This window comes from Silurus meridionalis, chromosome 3 (assembly GCF_014805685.1).
Source record: "Silurus meridionalis isolate SWU-2019-XX chromosome 3, ASM1480568v1, whole genome shotgun sequence".
Taxonomy (NCBI): domain Eukaryota; kingdom Metazoa; phylum Chordata; class Actinopteri; order Siluriformes; family Siluridae; genus Silurus; species Silurus meridionalis.
In genome coordinates this window covers 32580933-32602551 of record NC_060886.1, presented here as the reverse complement: position 1 = coordinate 32602551, position 21619 = coordinate 32580933, and the positions used below count along the sequence as shown (strand labels likewise).

The window sequence follows — 21619 nt, the reverse complement described above, 5'->3', positions numbered from 1 at the left end:
GTTTCTGAGTTGAGCACTGAGATCAGAGCTTCTACAGAGCTTCTCTTTGTAATTTCACCGCATCTGATACTGAAAGAAATAAAAGATAATGAACAGAAATGAAAAAGATCAAAAAAGGTTCTCAAAGTCTCACTTTCAACATCACACACATCAGTTGAACACAATGAATAAGTGGTGGAATAATAAGAATTGACAGTCGGAGCTGTTTAGATTTGGCTTGGCGAGAGTTTCAGCTGAGGAACATCATCACACACACGTTGTATAAACATGGAGGATGAGATCCGGGAATCCAAATGGGAAAGTAAGATAGTCTGATCTAAAAGGTTTCTAAGAGGAGAAAGGGAAAAGTCTAAAGAGTCCTGCAGAGTTTAATTAATCTGAACACCTCAGACCTTTGATTTGTTCTCAACACTGGAACAGTAGAACAATTTCATTCAGCTTCACTTACATTGCTTTTCTGGATGCTGCAATCACAGGCATCACTCTCACAAGAATCCCATCTCTGATGTTATCTGGAGTGATGTATTTATTCAGGTCAAATTCCTCAAGATCCTGTGCTGATGTCAGTAACACAAACACCAGAGCAGACCACTGTGAAGGAGAAAGTTCATTTTGTGCTCCAGATTTCAGATACTGCTGGATTTCCTCCACTAGAGAATCATCACCCAGTTCATTCAGACAGTGGAACAGATTGATGGATTTCTCTGCAGGAAGATCTTCACTGATCTTCTTCTTGATGTACTGAACCGTTTCCTCTCTGTTCTGGGAGCTACTTCCCGTCTGTGTTACTAAGGAATGTAGAAGTTTCTGATTGGACTCAGGAGAGAGACCCAGAAGAAAGCGGAGGAAAAGATCCAGATGTCCAGTCTGACTTTTTAAAGCCTGATCTACAGCACTCCTGTGAACATTTGAAAGTGTCTCACAGACCTGATTCTGTTTAAGAACATTTCTCTGTTCCTTCATGAAGGTCAGGTGCACATACAGAGCTGCAAGATGTTCCTGAATGCTCAGATGAACAAAGCAGTACACTTTACTCTGGTGAAGCCCAAACTCCTCTCTGAAGATCTGCGTACACACACCTGAATACACTGCTGCTTCTGTCACATCAATGCCACACTCTCTCAGGTCTTCCTCATAGAAGATCAGGTTTTGTTTCTCCAGCTGCTGGAAAGCCAGTTTCCCCAGTTTGAGAAGCATTTCTTCATCGCTCTCCTGCTTCTGTAGGTACTTCTCTCTTATGATGTTGGTCTGAATGATGAGGAAGTGTGTGTACATTTGAGTCAGAGTCTTGGGGATCTCTCCACTCTGCTTCACCCAACATTCTCTCTAGAACAGCAGCTGAAATCCAGCAGAACACTGGGATGTGGCACATGATGTAGAGGCTTCTTAATGACTTCAGGTGTGTGATGATCTTATTGGCCAGGTTCTGATCACTGATCCTCTTCCTGAAGTACTCCTCCTTCTGAGGGTCATTGAACCCTCGTACCTCTGTGACTCGATGGACACACTCAGAGGATTTGATCAGCTGCTGCTGGTCTGGAGGTGATCCAGATGAGAGCAGAGGGAAGCAGGTTCCCTTTGATCAGGTTTATCAGCAGCACATGCACTGGCGCTGATTCAGTTACATCACACACTCTCACTGTCTTCTGGAAATCCAGAGGAAAACGACACTCATCCAAACCATCAAAAATGAACAAAACCTTCTCCAACCTGGAAATGTCTATTTCTTTCATCTCCTTAAAAAACACATGAAGGAGCTCCACCAGACTCAGTTTCTGCTCCTTCATCAAATTCAGCTCTCTGAAAGGAAGTGGGAATATGAGGTGGACGTCCTGATTTGTTTTCCCTTCAGCCCAGTCCAGAACAAACTTCTGCACAGAGACTGTTTTTCCACTTCCAGCTACTCCCTTTGTCAGAACTCTCCTGATGGGTTCTTCATCTTGTTCAGATAAAAGCTTTGGCAGAACGTTCCTGATGGGTTCTTCATCTTGTTCAGATAAGGGTTTTGTCAGAACTCTCCTGATGAATTCATCTTGTTCAGGTAGGGGTTTAAAGATGTCACTGCATTTGATTGGTGTGTCCTCAGTTGGGTTCCTCCTGGATGCTGCCTCGATCTGTTTCACCTCATGTTCTTTATTGACGTCTCCACTGTCTCCCTCTGTGATGTAGAGCTCTGTGTAGATCTCATTCAGGAGTGTTCGGTTTTCCTGCTTTAGCATCAATCCATTCAAACACTGAAACTTCTTCATCAGATTGGACTTGAACTTCTGGAATTCATCTGCAGCAGTGGATTCTGGGTCGTGTCTGTGACAGGGTGAAGAAGGAAGACATGGTGAGACATGGGCTCCAATGATTAGAGTAGAAGTTCACATTTTTCCTGCTAGATAGATCTTTATGATGTTCTCACTGTGGATTTACTTTATTCTACTGGAGGTTTTCTATCATCTAATCACTCTGTAGTTACTAACAGCAGAGAGCTTTAGAATAGCAGTGTGTCAGTGTCACAGTCATGGTGTTGGTTTTGATCGTACCCTGTAGCTGTGATGATGTTCTTCTCTCTTCTGTCTCCTGCCTTCTGTAGAACACTGGGAACAAAAACAAGTGTTAAAGATCTCAATGTTCCTCACTTTAATACTGGAGTCTAAACCTGAATACAAATTGTACTACAATAATTGTAGTGAGAGCAGGAACACTTGGAGTCCAGTTCTTTGGGTTTCTGCTCGACACTGAAGACATGAGTGACATAGAGGATAAAGAGGAGGAAAGACGAGAGCTTTGAAAGAGAGAGAACTGAACATGCAGAGACATTTGTTCTTGTACGTTTATGTGTGTGTGTGTGTGTGAATATACAGCGGGGAAAATACGCATTTGAAACATCAGCATTTTTATCAGTAAGGGAATTTCTAAGTGGGCTACTGACACAAAATTTCCACCAGATCAAGCCAAATATTAAATCATACAAAGAAAGCAGAACATTTAAGTATACAAGTTGAGTCATAAAAAAAGTAAAATGATACAGGGAATAAGTATTGAACACACTTTATTTAATACTTTGTAGAAAAGCCTTTGTTGGTGATTACAGCTTCTAGACGCCTCTTGTATGGAGAGACCAGTCGTCTGTATTGCTCAGGAGTGATTCTGGCCCAATCGTCCACACAAATGGTCTTTAAATCTTGAAGGTTCCTTGGGCCTCTTTTATGAACTTTGATTTTCAGTTCTCTCCATAGATTTTCTGTGGGATTTAGGTCAGGTGATTGACTGAGCCATTCAAGCAACTTGATTTTCTTTCTTTGAAACCACTTCATTGTTTCCTTGGCCTTGTGTTTGGGATCATCGTCTTGCTGAAATGTCCACCCTCTTTTCATTTTCAGCTTTCTGGTAGATGGCAGCAGATTTTTATCCAGAATGTCCCGGTACATTTCTCCATTCATCCTGCCTTCAATAATATGAAGTCTGCCAGTACCCCTGCTGAAAAGCAGCCCCAAACCATGATGCTTCCACCCCCAAACTTAACTGTTGGTATGGTGTTCTTGGGGTGGTGGGCAGTGCCATTGCTTCTCCAAACATGGTGTGTAGAATGACTGCCAAAAAGTTAAATTTTTACTTTAATCTGACCATACTATATTTTCCCAATAATCCACAGGCTTCTCCAAATGCTATTTCGCAAACTTTAACCGAGCCTCAACATGCTTTTTGTTCAGCAATGGGGTCTTGCGTGGTGTGCGTGCAAGGATGCCATGGCACTTCAGTGCATTGCTTATAGTTTTCTTTGAAACAACAGTACCTGCTGATGCAAGGTCTTCCTGAAGTTCTGGCCGAGTGGTTCTTGGCTCTTGGTGAACTCTCCTGATTATTCTTTGGACTCCTCGGACAGGGATCTTACGTGGAGCACCTGATCGTGGCCGGTTTATGGTGAACTGATGCTCTTTCCATGTCCGGATAATGGGCCCCACAGTGCTCACAGGAACATTCAGCATTCTGGAAATGCGCCTATAACCATTCCCATCAAAATGCTTTTCAACGATAAGTTTACGAAGATCTTGAGCGAGTTCTTTGCTTTTACCCATCATGAAGTCTTTCCTGTGTGCCTCCTGGGTAACGAGAAGCCTTTATAGGCCATTAATTAGGACTAAAGCAGCTAATATCAATTAGTACTGATAGAGGGCAGGGTTTCTCTCTCAATACTGACAGATTTCAGGTGATCTCCTGGCTTTCTATGCCATTTTGCACCTTGTTAACTTCATGTGTTCAATACTTATTCCCTGTGTCATTTCACTTTATTTATTATGACTCCACTTGTATACTTAAATGCTCTGATTTCTTTGTATGAATTCAATATTTGGCTTGATGGCTACATCTAGTGGAAATTTTGTGTGAATAGCCCACTTAGAAATCCCCTTACTGCTAAAAATGCTGTGTCAAATACTTATTTTCCCCGCTGTATGCCCACATTTATTCAGAATAAAAAGTGAACATGTCAGAATGAAGGTGTTTTGATGTTAAAACCTGCCTCCTGCCTCCCATTTCCTCTTCCCTGAGACAGTAAACTCTACATCCATTCTGTTACTGAATCTTTTTCTTATTTCCCCTCCTTTTTACATATCTTCTACGGCGGACCAAAGGTATTTATTTGGTAAAGTGTTTCAAATCTGACAGACTGAATGAAGAGGGTTTAAACAACATACTTAAAAAAAATTGGCCCAAGTACAACAAATGATCTCGCACCACCACTGGGTCAAATCTGGACCTAATTTGGAAGTATGGTGACGTTCTGTTTATATCGGTACTGCTCTTCGACAATTTGGCCCAGCAACCCAAAATTTTATATCATTTTCAGAGATCAACATCATATAAATTCTCCAAAAAGTTTGCAGAAAAGGATGAAATATCTGTCAGAGGAGCACCTGAACAGGAGTCAATGCTGTATCTCAACAACAACTGACAAAACTTGGTAGGCATCATCAGGACTATGCCCTGAGGCTCTGCTTTCCTGTGATTTACTGGACACGGTTGTATATGTTTATGAGCCAGAGATCTTTATTCACATGCATGCAACATATTAGTCGTTTCACTTTAGACTTTTTAATATAAGCTGTAATTCATTAAGAATTTAATAGATATTTACAATATTTAATCTAAAGGATTTACTGAAAGTATTGTAGAATCACTAAAGACCAAGTAACTATAATATAAATCTAAACAGCTGCTAATGACGGTGTAGTGCAGCCATTAACTGTGACTTTAACTAGGAGAATTATGGGATGTTACCTGTGTACAGTTGAGGAGATTCCAGTGCTAAAGTTCCATGGAGACACCATAGACACATTCCTCTTCATGGAGACACAGCTGGGTTCTGGTGAGTGTGATTTCTCTCTCTGTAGTTTACTGTAGAAAATTAACAAATGACATTTAGCAGATGCACTTATACTGAATAACTCACAATTATCTAAAAGTCAGGAGGCAGAGCTGGAGGTAGCAGAGCTGAAGATGTTGAGGTTTTCGTTGGGAGTGACGAGGATGGACAAGATTAGAAATGAGTTTATTAGAGGGACAGCGCATGTAGGATGTTTTGGTGACAAGGTGAGGGAGGCGAGATTGAGATGGTTTGGACATGTGCAGAGAAGGGACATGAATTATATTGGTAGAAGAATGCTGAAGATGGAGCCACCAGGTAGGAGGAAAAGAGGAAGGCCTAGGAGGAGGTTTATGGATGTGGTGAGGGAAGACATGCAGGTAGTTGGTGTGAAAGAGGCAGATGTAGAGGACAGGGTGGTATGGAGACGGATGATCCGCTGTGGCGACCCCTAATGGGAGCAGCCGAAAGAAGAAGAAGAAGAAGAAGATCTAATTTATACAACTGAGCAGTTGAGGGACCAGCAGCAGTTTTGCAGTCCACAGTTTAACCACTGAGCTTCCACTTCCTGACTCTTCTAGAATGTCCATGAGACATGATTTTATCATTTAGAAAAGTAGGACAGAGTTATTGTCTCATACCAACTATTTAGTGTTTAACCACAAGGTGTATTTTTTTTTTTTTATAAGGATGCCATTTCAGTTATAATAAAAATAATCCGTTTTTTTCTGCTTTTTTCGAGGTTCTGCAAAGTTACATTTATGTTCAAAATCATTGCTGTTCAGAAATGACAGTAAAGAGGATTGTCGTTAAAACTAAGTACTCAAGAACCTGAGTATTGATTGCAGCTGTTCAATGTACAACTTCAATTGCAAAACAGTTTGAACACTGTGTAAAATGTGAATAAAAACACAATGCAATGATTTGCAAATCTCATAAACCAATATTTTATTTACAATAGAACATAGAAAACACATCACATCTTTAAACTGTGACAATGTACCATAAAGTTTGATGGCAGCAACACGTTTCAAAAAAGTTGGGGCAGAGGCAACAAAAGGATAAAAAAAGTAAGTGATATTAACAAGGAAGAGCTAAAAGAAGATTTTACAACTAATGAGGTTAATTGACAGCAGGTCAGTAAGATGATTGAGTATAACAAGAGCATCTTAGAGAGTTGGAGACTCTCAGAAGTAAAGATGTTCAGAGGTTCACCAATCCATGAAAAGCTGCATCTACAAACTGTGTACATTTCAGAATAATGTTTCTCAGACTTTAAATATATCATCATCTACATCACATAATATCATCAAAGGATTTAGAGTATGTCTGTGAGCTTCAGGCCCTCAGATGGCACTGCATTAAAAACAGGCATGATTCTGTAATGGATATGACTGCATGGGCTCAGAAATACTTCCAAAAATCTCTCTGTCTGTGAACATGTAAGGATGGTCAGATCTGTTCATGGTACCAGACCCTGAGAACTGCCATGCAACAAAACAATAAACCTTCTAATCTGAGGAGAGGATTTTTTTGATCTGAGGAGGGAAAGCCATTTGTTCAGCTGCCCAGTCACCCATCCTTGAGCCCCCCTCTTTCCCTTTTGGGGAGATGGCCAGATCATGGAAAGGTGACTGAGAAGGTCCCGGAATTCAATTTACTTTACTTGCATCATGTAATAATTACAATTTAGGAATGTATACATTTTACCTTCACATGTTTAGTATAATTGATCTCAGTCCCACATCAGTAGAACAGACCCCAGGTTTGGGGAAATTCTGTCCTACTGACATAAGGGTTGCCCTGGAAAAGATCCTTAACAGGTGGTCTAGGTGACATTTTGGTTTTTAGGTCACAGGAGTGTGAAAGGCTTTTATCACTTTGAACTTACAAGTGTTTACGATGGTTGGGTATTTAAGGAAATTTGGCTAAACACTCAGGGAAGCATTCGATAGTCAGAACTTCCCACACAGTCTCTGTGTGTCTCTATTGCCAGGTATAGTGATTCTTTAAAATTTCCTAAGTAAACTGTATTGCTAAAACAGTTAGTTTTATGCTGATCATGTTATGTAACTTTTTCTATTATTTGTTTTATATGTGATATCTGTTTATTGGTTATTGCCTGGCAAATAAATGTAAAATTATTGATTAAGTCTGAAATTTCCTGAAATCATTTATAAGTAGTTGATTATGTAGTCTGGCATTACCGCAAATCTGTGACCAGGATAGTACAAATTTAAGGCTCATGAACGGATGGAGCATAGAGCACAAGGTCTGGGACCTTCTAATTTCTGACTATCTCTGACTTTAGCAAGTTATAACTAAGTGACTAAATACAGTATTCTTTATGCATGAGCAAGCATTGGCGGCTACTTAAAGAATATTAGTTTACCGTTATATCCTCTGACTAAGATTCGGTTTGGCCAATGTGCCTTCGTGAGCAGGTATAGTTAGCCGAGCACAAGGTTCTAAGCGACTCCCGGACCATAATAAATGATTAATTGAAAAGACGGAATGCTTAGAATAATCTACTAAAATTAAAGAAGTACAACCAATAAGGTGATCAGCTTCAATTAGAGATATTCAAGTTAAATCTTTATTATAAATTGGAGTCAGATTAGAGGTTAAAATTAGATTAATGTAACAAAGTGCAATCTATTTGAGTAATCTTTTACAGCCGCGCTAGAAGGACTAACACGCAGAATACCTTCACCCACACCAGTGGATTCCGTCATTGGGCCATTGGGTGGGCACCCTACAAACACCATTCCAAAAATGCAAGTTAAAGCTCTATCATGCAAAGAAGTAATCATATAAGAACGTGATCCAGAAATGCCTCCATCCTCTCTGGGGCAAAGCTCATGTAAAACGGTGTGTGGCAAAGTGGGGAAAAAAAATGTTCTGTGTTCAGACGAACCAATATTTGACATTCTTTTTGGTAACCATGGGTTATATGGACTAAAGAGGAGAGGGATGTTCTGACTAATCATTGCTCAGTTCAATGGTATGGTGGCACATTAGTGCCTATAGTATGGGCAGTTTTACATCGGGAATGACTATTTAGATGACGTCTTTTTTAAGGAAGGTGTTGCACATTTCAGCAGGACGATGCTAAACCACATACTGCATCTATGACAACAGCAGGGCTTTGTAGTAGAAGAGTCCGGGTGATGAACAGACCTGCCTGCAGCCCAGATCTTCCACAAACTGAAAATATTTGCTGCATCTTGGTAAAAAAAAATAAAAAATACGCAACACAGTACTGTTGAGCAGCTAGAATTCAATATCAGGCAATAATGAGAAACATTGTTCTCTAATCTTCAGTAACTGGTATGCCATGTTTACAGGCTGTTGTTAAAAGAAAATGTGATGCTACACAGTGGTTAATCATGGGCCTGTTCCAACTCTTGAGATGTGTTGCCATCAAATTCAAAATTACCTTTTTTTTCCAGCTTAAACATCTGATATGTTTTTTATGTTTTATTGTGGATAAATTGGTTTTTATGCACATTTTACCCTTTTTACAAATGTGTCCCAACTTTTTTAGAACTGGGGTTTTAATGAAAGCATTATTTCTATCTTGTTCAATGTTATATATTGTGTAATTGTTATGTTTGTTATGCTCATTTATGAAGTTCATCCATTTCTAGAAACTGACCAGTGTCTGTGTTGTTGTAAAGAGAGATACAAGAATTATGGGATGTTACCTGTGTACAGGTGAGGAGATTCCCACTCTAAAGTTCCAAGGAGTAACCCTGGACCCATCAATCTTCATGGAGACACGGCTGGGTTCTGGTGGGTGTGGTCTCTCACTCTGTAGTTTACTGTACAACATTATAACATTTTTGACATTTGGCAGATGCACTTATACATATATAACTCAATTATCTCATTTATACAACTTAACAGTTAAGGATTAAGGGCCTTTCTTAAGGGCCCAGGACCAGCAGCAGGATTAAGGGCCTTTCTCAAGGGCCCTAACCCAGCAGCAGGATTAAGGGCGTTTCTCAAGGGCCCAGGACCAGCAGCACTCTGGCATTTTTGGAACTTAAAATACACAACCTTATGACCAGAAGTTCAATGTTCAATCTAACGATATATGGGAGGATTTTATTCTTCATGTGTGAGTCTTAGTTTTATTACTCTTTAGAAACTCTTACTGGTCGAAGCAGCACGTGGTGTAATGAAACAGGAAGTAATGCAGCTCTCAGTTCAGCACAAACAGCCGTTTATAGAGCATGCTAACTGGACTTTGCTTACAAACAAAAGAAAATAAAGGAAAAAATGGACAGTGAAAAGGTTGTTTTATCTGAGATTTGCACAAAGCAGCAATAAGAAATATTCTTGGGGGCGGAGTAACAACAGAGACTTGGAGATTTGCATGGAGATGCTGTTTTACATCTGTAAATTACATTTAATCTCCCTTCACAGTTTTATACGATTGTATTAATTTTCTTGCCCGTTTGTTTTTATAGTAGAAATGCTTGAAAATAAGTTTGTGTGTGTGTCTGTGTGTGTTGTTGAGATTGGAATGGCTGCACATCATAACTGTAAAACAAGAGCTTGTCTGCTACCTGGTCATCAATATGAATCCCAACTCAATATCAATATCCAAGCATGTAAAACAAAAGTCTTTAATGGTCAGCAGGTCATTTCTATGCAGACTGTATAAATAGAGTACGAATGATCACTTGAGTTTAGCAGGTGTCTCTCAAACAGGGGGAGGGAGAAAAGGATCAGACAGTCTCAAATAAATGTCTGTAGGAATCTCATTTATCATGAAAATCTTCATAAAATTTTAAATATAAACTTATGAGACATCTGGCTTTTAACCCAGTATTTTTCTGGATTGCTCCAGAGCTTATTTCATGTATATATATATATATATATATATATATATAAAGAAACAACAATTTCAATGCAGGAAAATTATATTCATGGTAATTCATCTAACACCTTTTATAACTTATTATCTTTTTGAGCATTATCAACTTTGACAGTAAAGCCAAAAGTGTCTTCTTTTTTACAGATATTTAAATTGTGTTTATAACCCACTTTTATCAGGAACTTTTAACATTTAAATTTAGTTAGGGCATTTTCAGCTGTGAGTCCCAAATGCTGTGGCGAAGGTTTAGGTTAACCAATCAGGCATTTTATTTAAAATTGGTCAAATATTTATCACCAATGTTAATAAACTGCATTAATATAAAACAAGCAATTTTATGTTTGAATTTCTTCCCCCACTAAATGTACTGAAATTGAACTGAACCATGACATAAAACCTGAGATACGAACCGGACAGTAAATTCTGTGTAACGTTACACCCTTAGTTTGCTTATATTAGCATTTTTACTTTAATTACTATTTTAATTTATTTTGACCTAAATAAATAACTACTTTATCTAAAGCATATTCAAATAAAGCACTGTGTAGTTCTGCTTTTTTTTCTACAATGACATCAATTATAAGAACTATGGGATGTTACCTGTGTACAGCTGAGAAGTTTCCACTTTCAAAGTTCCAAGGAGTCACCACACACACATTATTCTTCAGGGAAACACTGCCGGGTAGCATTGGTCCAATTGGTTGTATTCTGAATAACACACACAGAAATGGGCATGAGACACAATTTCATAGCCTCAAAAATCAGGAGACAGAAAACTGCTAAGGTGAATTTGTATCAAATTGTAGATCATATTTCAGTTTATAATTGATCATAACCTCTACCTCATACACACTAGGAATAGTAGCATACAGGCATGAAGATATCTAATAGTGATCTAACTCCCTTGAGATCTGCTTACTTATTAGTAAACAACCTTGTTTTAGTCAGCCTGAAACACAATGAAATGCTGATAGAAATTACAGCCGTCCCCAACACAGATTCCACTCCTAAATACAGGTCAGACTGAACTCCTCCCTAAAATGCCTTAAATATCATACAGGTAGTTATGTAACATGTGCAGAACATTGGGTGAATAAGATTTAATCAGTCTCGGTATGGGGCTAGAAGTGGGGCATCAACGACTATCTCTGACCAAAGATACATGATTGTGATTATTATTTAAACAATACTTGAACCCAGCCATTTGTGTTGCACATCAGGTCACTCTTAGTGTAGGTCTCAAGCCCAGATAAATGGGGAGGGTTGCATTATAAAGGGCATCCGGTGTAAAAACAAATCAAATATGCGGATCACAAACCAGAATTACATACCGGATCAGTCAAGTCCCGGGTAACCAACGACCACTACAGGTATTGTTAGACAACAGGGTACTGGTAAAAATTGGGCTAATGTTGGCTGAAGGAGGAGAAGGAGAGGAGGAACACATCTACAGAGACAGCAGGGAAAAGAAAAGTGGAGGAGGGTGGAGGTTGGGGTTGGTATGTTAAATTGTACTTTAAATGGTTGTTACTATTACTGGTAAAGGGAGAGTTAGCTGATTATGATGGATGATGGAGAGAAGAAAAGTAGATATGCTGTGTGTTCAGGAGACCAAGTGGAAAGGGAGTAAGACCAGGAACACTGGAGGTGTTTAAACTGTTCTATCATGGTGTGGATGGAAAGAGAAATGGTGTAGGGGGGATTCTGAAGAAAGAGTACAGTAAGAGTGTAGTGGAGGTGAAAAGAGTTACTGGAAGTTCAAGGGGAGATGATAAATGTCATCACCAATGCTCCACAAGTGGGTTGTGAGATGGAGGAGAAGAAAAAATTCTGGAGTGAGTAAGATGAAGTGGAGGAGAGTGAAACTAGGAATGAAAGATTGGTGATCGGGTAGACTTTAATGGGCATGTAGGTGAAGGGAACAGAGGTGATGAGGAGGTGATGGTAGGTATGGTTTTAAGGAGAGGAATGTGGAAGGGCAGATGGTGATTTTGCTAAAAGGATGGAAATGGCAGTGGTGAACACTTATTTTAAGAAGAAGGAGGATCATAGGGTGACGTATAAGAGTGGAGGAAGGTGCACACAGGTGGACTATGTTCTATGTAGGAGATGCAACCTGAAGGAGATTGGAGACTGTAAGGTGTTGGCAGGGAACAGTGTAGCTAGACAGCATTAAAATGGTGGTCTGTAAAATGGTTTTGGAGGTAAAGAAGAAGAAGAGGAGAGTAAATAATAAGATAGTGGAAACTGAAGAAGGAAGACTGTAGAAAGGTTCTAGGTGTGACATCTGGAAATAAAAAGGAAGACAAAGACGTTTTCATGGAATGAGGAAGTGCAGGAGAGCATAAGGAGAAAGAGGTTGGAGAAACAGAATTAGGGTCAATAGAGTGATGAGAAAATTAGGCAGGAGTACAAGGAGATCCAGCAGCAAGTCTTTATAAGGAAGTCTTTTGCGTCAGAGAAGTATGTGAGGTGGTGCGGACATGTATTAGGACATGCAGTGTGACAGCAGTGAAGTATGCAGTAGTAATGAATTAGGGACGGTTTAAGGTGGAGGTTGGACTGCATCAAAGATCGGATCCAAGCCCTTTCCTGTTTGCAGTGGTGATGGACAGGTTGACGGACGAGGTCAGACAGGAGTCTCAGTGGACTATAATGTTTGTAGATGATATTGTGATTTGTGGTGAGAGTAGTGAGCAGGTTGAGAAGAGCCTGGAGAGGTGGAGGTACGTGCTGGAGAAAAGGGGAATAAAAGTCAGTAGGAGAAACACAGAGTACATGTGTGTGAATGAGAGGGAGGGCAGGTTGCAGGGAGAAGAGGTGGAGAAGGTGGAGGAGTTCAGGTACCTGGGGTCAACAGTGCAAAGTAATAGAGAGTGTGTTAGAGAAGTGAAGAAAAGAGTGCAGGCAGGGTGGAGAAGAGTGATAGCAGGAGTGATTTGTGATAGCAGGTCTCAGCACAGTCTTATAAACTTTCCCTTTCACTCTTGCAGATACCCTTTGATGTGGCATTGACTAAAAGAAAGGAGGTGGAGCTGGAGGTAGCAGAGCTGAAAATGTTGAGATGTTCATTGGGAGTGACGAGGATGGACAGAATTAGAAATAGTTTATTTTTTAGGGACAGTGCATGTAGGACGTTTTGGAGACAAGGGGAGGGAGGTGTGATTGAGATGGTTTGAATATGTGGAAAGGAGGGTCTTGGGGTAAATCTATAGAAGAATGCTGAGGATGGAAACACTAGGAAGAAGTAAAAGAGAAAGACCCCAAAAAAGCTTATGGTTGTAGTGAGGAAAGCATTGCAGGTAGTTGGTTTGAAAGAGGCAGATTTAGAAGACAGGGTAGTATGAAAATGGATGATCTGCTGTGGCGTCCCCTAACAGGAGTAACCGAAAGAAGAATGAGATGCAATTTCATTGCTTCAAAAACCAGGATATTTTTTCACTCCGATGAACCCAAAGTACTTCATGTAGTTTTGGCGAACACACTGTGACAGTGTTTTAAACTTAAGTTTTAAGCCCAAAAAACTATGGATAAGTAGAGACTGTTTAAAGATATAACGCAGAAATCCGAAGTACTCTGGCTTGTCTGACATACTAAAAAGGCTTGTAGCTTTAATTATTATTATTATTAGCAATTTAAATGATTGTGACTGTAGAAATTTTAATAGAAATGTACACTTTTTCATCCAAAACATTTACTGAAAGTATTGTAGCATAACTTAAGACCAAATAACTATAATATAAATCTAAACAGCTGCTAATGACGGTGTAGTGCACCCATTAACTGTGACTAACTATGAGAATTATTGGATGTTACCTGTGTACAGGTGAGGAGATTCCAGTGCTAAATTTCAAAGGAGGATCCATAGACTGATCACTCTTCATGGAGACACAGCTGGGTTCTGCTGAGTGTGATCTCTCTCTCTGTAGTTCACTGAAGAAAATTATAGAAATAGACATGAGACAGAATTTATGAGGATAAAAAAACACTACAGCAAAGTATCACAATATTTGTGTTTAAAGCTGCACACTTCTTCACGTCTGTGTTTATGTAAACCAAATGTTTGCTTTTGTCATGTGTCTCTTGTATGTATCTGTCTCCTCTCTGTCATGTCTTTCATACAGTATGTCCCTTTGTTTACAGCTGTTCTTCTGTGTTGATTTATTTGTATATAAACCACTTTGTGTGTGTTTAGTTTTCACAAAGGAACTCGATCAGTTCTACAGCGATTACTGAACATTTGTTCATATTAGAAGTGTCACATTTGCCAGGTTTTTGTGGCTTTTCTAAAAGGTCCAGCAGCAGCAGCAGTGCTGGATTTGAACTCACAACACAGAAATCCTACATTTAACCAGTGAGCTCCACTTCCTGACTATTCTAGAATAGACATGAGAGACACTTTCATTGTCTCAAAAATCAGAATACAAAATACAGTGTCACAGGGATTTTTCTGACTCGTGTCAGTATCGTCTTGTGAAATCTGTGTGGAGACACGTCTCATATCATCTTTACTTATTGTCTTTTGAAGTCAAACTTTTTAGTTATTTTGCTACTGCACCTTCAGTTTTATTTACTTAACACACAATATGAAACGCATCTTCATAGAAAGTCTTTTAACAAAAATTATATTCTATACATTTTTTATTCTCCAGTTTGCAGTAATGGATAAAATATCTGATGGAAAGCAGTGAAAGGTTGAAAATATCAGTAAAGAAGTGCCAGTTGACGAGCACATGCCCTGAGCACACGCCACATACACCCTCCAGACCTGCAGCCTTGTGTGTGTCTACTCCACTCAGTGCTGATTAGACGTGTTGTGGAGAGTCATCGTGGGTTATTAGTAGAAGAGTCTGCATTTGGGGTGAAATGTCCAATGTCTTGATCAAAGTGAGCAAAGAAGTGGTTGAGCTCATCTTGAAGGAAGATACTGCTGCATAGTGGAGATTCTATTGTCGGTTTGTGGTCAGTAAAAGTCTGGATGCCTTTTCACACGTCTGTGGTCAGAGATGTGGAAATGCTCTATAATGTGGAGATTCTACAAAGAATCTGACACCAAAATCCTCGAACAGGAGGGGAAATAGTGACTTTAATAAATATTTACAATTTTCATCTAAAACATTTACTGAAAGTATTGTAGAATCACTAAAGACCAAGTAACTATAATATAAATCTAAACAGCTGCTAATGACGGTGTAGTGCACCCATTAACTGTGACTTTAACTAGGAGAATTATTGGATGTTACCTGTGTACAGGTGAGGAGATTCCAGTGCTAAATTTCAAAGGAGGATCCATAGACTGATCACTTTTCATGGAGACACAGCTGGGCACTGGTGAGTGTGATCTCTCTCTCTGTAGTTCACTGAAGAAAATTATAGAAATAGACATGAGACAGAATTTATGAGGATAAAAACACAACAGCAAAATATCACATCACAATATTTGTGTTTAAAGATGAGAACTACTTCATGTGTGTTTATGTAAACGTGTGTTTGTTTTTGTCACGTGTCGCTTGTATGTGCGTTTATGTTTTCATGTTGTGTCTCCTCTCTGTCTTGTAAATGTCGTGTCTCTCAAATGTCCCTTTGTTTACAGCTGTTCTTCTGTGTTGATTTATTTGTATATAAACCACTTTGTGTGTGTTTAGTTTTCACAAAGGAACTCGATCAGTTCTACAGCGATTACTGAACATTTATTCATATTAGAAGTGTCACATTTGCCAGGTTTTTGTGGCTTTTCTAAAAGGTCCAGCAGCAGCAGCAGTGCTGGGATTTGAACTCACAACACAGAAATCCTACATTTAACCAGTGAGCTCCACTTCCTGACTATTCTAGAATAGACATGAGAGACACTTTCATTGTCTCAAAAATCAGAATACAAAATACAGTGTCACAGGGATTAGATATGGAGATATGTCTCATATCATCTTTACTTATTGTCTCATGCTGACTCTTTACTGTGTGACTGCAAGGTTAATTTTTATAAAAACACTGTTTACGTTATTAGTATTGTTTCAAGTGACTGCTAAAGTTTAATTCTTACCATAAATATTAGTTATTATTTCAATAGAAACTCCATATTACAGATATGAACAGTTCATTAGTAAAATACTAAAACATGGCAGGTTACCAGTCTGAGGGTGAGGTCACATGATCAGGAATCTCCATTTTTCAATGCTTGTGTAGACACAGAGTCCTGAAGACGCAGATCTCTTCTGCTGGAATCAATCAAATTTCTAGAAAACACACAAACACAAATGCAGTTAAAACTGGGGGGAAAATCTTTCTAGAACCAGCTGATCCTCATGATGTCTTACTGAGTCCCACATATATTTCAAACATCTTCATTTCTCATCTGAACACAGACTGACAGGAGGTGTGCAATAAACACAACACCAATAAACACTAATCAATGTTTATAAATATAAATTAAAAATAGCACAAATTCAGCTAAAGTCTTCTGTATTTCTATATTTTCTCCACACAGTCCATTAAAGTGCATTAGAGGGGAAATCTCCAGGTTACGTGATGAAGAAACAAGGGGTTAATTTCCTGATTTTATTTCTGCTCTGAGAAACTAATAAACACTGTGTAATTGTATTTGTGTAGCGCTTTAATAATGGACTTTTTCCCAAAGCAGCTTTACAGAAAGAAATGATTCTACAAAATGCTCCTTTTTATTTCTTTTTCTGTCCATGACGAGTGGAAATATTAATATGAGACTCCAACAAATGAAGAAGGTAAATGATTCCCTCAGGAGAAAAAGTCCATCTGTCCTGAAGGAATCTATGCTGTGATAAAGGATCCAGTGGATTCCGCACTGAATTCGGAAAGCTCATGTCTTCATGAACATGTATCTGCTCCACACTTCCTGTATCTCCTCCGCTTAGAAAGCCATGATCTGCTCCTGTTTACGGGAAATCATCCTGAGCCATGACAACAACTCCAGGATCAGCTTGGAACAACCAAACAATCCCGGTGTTCTCATGTCAGATCCTCCTCAATAAACTCAGAACATCATCAAATCTAACTGAGGAATTTGGGCAGAAACTGTTGGCCTCCATTTCGGCTGCTGTGCCGCAGTTTCCCTGCGGTCTTTCCACAAACTCCATTACAGAGAAAACACAAACGCATTATTCCGATAGAAAGTCGTTTCTAGGAAAAACTCACCCACTTTTCTTCAGCACTGCTTGTTGTTGGACATGAATCTCACCGCTTCTGACTGCTGGTGAAGATCTTTGTGTTTTTCTAACTGCTCCTCAAAATGGAGTCGAGACTGAGAAACACTTTCACTTTCGGTAAACTGAGTCGACTCTTTGAACCGACATTTTGACCCGTCGAGTGGGAAACGGAAATATTTCCACTCCAAGTCCAGTTCACTTTAATGAGCAATAAATAGAAGAGAAGGTTCTGTCAGTAATAACAGCATGTAGTGGAGATGTTGTGGAGGAGAGGAAAGTCAGTCTTTTTCCTCCCTTTAGAAACTGCTCCATCCTGAACTCCATACGGTGTCCCACTGGTGCTGAATGTGAATGTGGGTCCTGAAGAAGGTTCTCCATCAGGGGCTCTTCACCACCTGCACACTAAAACATGCCGGCCATCTTTTAACACACACCGCTTGAGTGAGGTAAAAACGCTTTCACGTGTCCACACTGACGTGCAAAACACGTAGAAAGGACGGTACAGAGCGTTGGACCGCACAGCGAAGAGAATCGGTTCGTTGGTGCTGATTCAATGAAATGAGTCGACTCCGCAACACCGCGCTGAAAGCCGTGGCATGCCGAGTGACGTAACTGGACCCGGGAGTTGACGTCACGCGCGTGCGCTCTCGAAAGAACGTGTTCGCGTTAACATGCTTTTTATTATATGGAATCATCTCAGGCGGCTCTCACGTGTTCCACTGTCCCCTTTTGTGACTCAAAATGTTACTGCATAAAATGTCATTTAACACAAAAAAAATCATAAAGACAAAAAAATAATGTATTTTATTTTTCATCAGAACACAATACAATTTCATGATTATACTTAGATTTATTTTTAACCGTTGTGTGTGTGTGATGTGTGTGTGTGTGTGTGTGTGTGTGTGTGTGTGTGTGTGTGGTGTGTGCAGGGTAGGACTGGGACAAAAATCGGCCCTGGCATTTTGGCCCAGATCGGCCCACTACATACAGTCACAAATACTACACTTTGCATGCTTTTGAATATGTAGACCAACTAATATTCCATAAAAGCCCTAAAGCCATATAAAAATATGTTGGAAAGCGTGAGAGTTGACACATTAAAAACTTAGACAAACTCACGTGGTCACAGAGCAAAGCGTGCAATTAATTGATTGCAGTGTGATCACCATTATTTAGTGTTTTTGGCTCAGTTTTATCTACAGGAGTATCTACACTTATTACACATCCTAACTGTTCTGAAAGCTCTTCTGCTTACTGCAGGCTCTACACTTATTTCTTGCTCAACTTCTCCTGATTAAATTTCTAATGGGCCGGTCTGTCTGGAAAATAAACCCTACACCAACTTTGTTGACAAATACATTACGTCGCCACAAAGACCCCAGCACCATCACTAATTAAGCAGAAAAAATAATAGGCTGATCAGAGTTTATGGGCTGATCTGACAAAAACACTATGAAATGTAACGGCCCAAAAGGTACGTCAGCCTGGCAGGAAAATGCCCCATCTGCCAGGAGAAATTAAAGGTAAAATCATCCCAAATATCAAAGTTTCTTCTAATCATGTCCCAATTCAAACACACATAAAAAATCTCTTTTTGATATGTTTTGCTCATTCTGTCAACTGATTCTTGTTTGAGTAACTCAATACTTGTTTGAGTGACTAATACTGTATTCATTTTCAAGTCATTTTACTGTATAAGTTTAGAGAAAATTAGAGGCAAATCATTAAAAGTTAAGTTAATTAAGTTAATACAGTAATCAGGGTCACTCTGAACAAGGATCAATTAACAGAATGAGCAAATCTATAAAGTGATAGATTGCACTTTAGATGTTTGAGGTGGTTTTGACTTTACTTTTCTTGTTGAGAAATGTATTTTATGACAGCATTATTTTAGCAGCATTAGTAATAAGTACAGTAGCAGCATCCTATCAATACTCATGTTAACAGTATTTAGCACTGACCTGGAAATAGTTTCAATTATTATTGAGTTTCTGCAATGAGAATAGAAAATGTAACCTATAAAGAGTTGAAATATAATAAATATGAAACTTTGAAAGTATAAATTAAGACCTAAAGCACTATTTTAAATTATTCTAAAATAATTATGAAACGTATGTGAGATGAACAGGCTGAGAAGAGGAAGTGTCTACAGGAAACGAGTGAATTCAGTGGCGCAGTTAAAAATGAGATGAGCACGACAGGAAATGCGCAGTAAAACTTTGTGCTGAAACAAAGACAGAGAGAAGGAATAATTTATCTTAATTAAAAAAAAGAATTAAAAGAAACTAATTAAATGTATTAGCTAAACAAATTGAAACCTTAATTATTAATTATAAATATTTGTGAGAATAATCTATGATAATAATTATTCATGAAAATAAGATTAAATGATTTGAATCACAAGAAAAGAGAAGCAGGAACCCCCTGTGAATGTGTCCACCTGGAGATGAGCTCTGAGATCCAACATTCTCCAAAACTTTACAGTAAAATGACTTTATAATGTTTAGAGTACATTTACTAATACATTTACATTTGCAGCATTTAGCAGACGCCCTTATCCAGAGCGACGTACAAAAGGGCTTTGAGTCTCTAGTAATGAATAAATCTACACTGATACACAAGATTACAAACTTAATATAAATATAACTCTTGAATTCAACAAATTTGGAAAGTGCTAATTGAAGTGTTTCAGGAAGAGGTAGGTCTTCAGTCGTCGCTTGAAGATAGAGTAATATTCAGGGTCACTGTGAACAGGAATAAAATCGAACAAATAGAAAGCCGACAAAGGAAGAGTTTTGATGAATGTTTGAATATGAAACATGATTCAAATGCATTTAGATTTTTGGGGTGATTTTGCCTTTACTTTTCCCAAAAACTATACAGTAAAATTAATTAAACATTAATAGAGTTGAGAGTCAATTGAAAGAATGAGCAAACGTATGAGGGAAATGTTTTATGAGTGTTTGAAAATGGAACATTATGTGTGTACAGTATATGTGTGTGATTATTATTATTACCAACATTTGTGATCAACATTTTAAAAACTATTTTAAATAAAATGCCTGCATGGTTAAATAATATATAAAAATGAAAACGATTAAATAAGATTAACTAAATAGAAAAAATAAATTAAATAGTTTGCATTTGTTAGATCCCATTTGCGTAATACAGACGTGCTGATATGGTAGAGATCTATTGACTCGTACATGTGAAAAACAGGAATGGCTTGATACCATAAATTTGGCATTACATTACCAGAATTTAATACCTGAGTAAACAATACAATAAGTGACAAATAAATAGCCTTAGAAAAAAGAAGTCAAAACAACTGTATAAAAAAATATTTTATATATATATATATATATATATATATATATATATATATATATATATATATATATATGTACATACAGTGAGGAAAATAAGTATTTGAACACCCTGCTATTTTGCAAGTTCCCCCACTTAGAAATCATGGAGGGGTCTGAAATTGTCATCGTAGGTGCATGTCCACTGTGAGAGACATAATCTAAAAAAAAAAATGTATGATTTTTTTCACAATGTATGATTTTTTAACTATTTATTTGTATGATACAGCTGCAAATAAGTATTTGAACACCTGAGAAAGTCAATGTTAATATTTGGTACAGTAGCCTTTGTTTGCAATTACAGAGGTCAAATGTTTCCTGTAGTTTTTCACCAGGTTTGCACACACTGTAGGAGGGATTTTGGCCCACTCCTCCACACAGATCTTCTCTAGATCAGTCAGGTTTCTGGCCTGTCGCTGAGAAACACGGAGTTTGAGCTCCTCCAAAGATTCTCTATTGGGTTTAAGTCTGAGACTGGCTAGGCCACGCCAGAACCTTGATATGCTTCTTACAGAGCCACCCTTGGTTATCCTGGCTGTGTGCTTCGGTCATTGTCATGTTGGAAGACCCAGCCTCGACCCATCTTCAATGCTCTAACTGAGGGAAGGAGGTTGTTCCCAAAATCTCGCAATACATGGCCCCGGTCATTATTTCCTTAATACAGTGCAGTCGCCCTGTCCCATGTGCAGAAAAACACCCCAAAGATGATGCTACCACCCCATGCTTCACAGTAGGGATGGTGTTCTTGGATGGTACTCATCATTCTTCTTCCTCCAAACACGTTTAGTGGAATTATGACCCAAAAGTTCTATTTTGGTCTCATCTGACCACATGACTT

General features: G+C 38.7%; 1 protein-coding gene across 1 annotated transcript; it reads right to left on the bottom strand.

Moving 5' to 3' along the window:
• Positions 1-54: 54 nt before the first annotated feature.
• On the bottom strand, positions 55-17556 carry LOC124382744. Its single transcript, XM_046844950.1, has 10 exons — positions 17406-17556; positions 16366-16471; positions 15482-15598; positions 14055-14171; positions 10839-10946; positions 9061-9177; positions 5269-5385; positions 2532-2585; positions 1764-2304; positions 55-69 (listed from the first exon to the last, which is right to left on the bottom strand). Exons 2-10 carry the CDS (start codon positions 16401-16403, stop codon positions 55-57), a joined length of 1224 nt encoding a protein of 407 aa, XP_046700906.1. The 5' UTR covers positions 16404-16471; positions 17406-17556.
• Positions 17557-21619: the final 4063 nt, after the last annotated feature.

Coding starts and splice junctions, on each gene's coding strand:
- LOC124382744 (XM_046844950.1), bottom strand. CDS start 16,403: ATGGAGATTCCTGATCATGTGACCTCACCCTCAGACTG. Junction 15,599..16,365: donor GTGACCTCACCCTCAGACTG/GTAACCTGCCAT, acceptor AATTTTCTTCAG/TGAACTACAGAGAGAGAGAT. Junction 5,386..9,060: donor ATCTCCTCACCTGTACACAG/GTAACATCCCAT, acceptor AATTTTCTACAG/TAAACTACAGAGAGAGAAAT.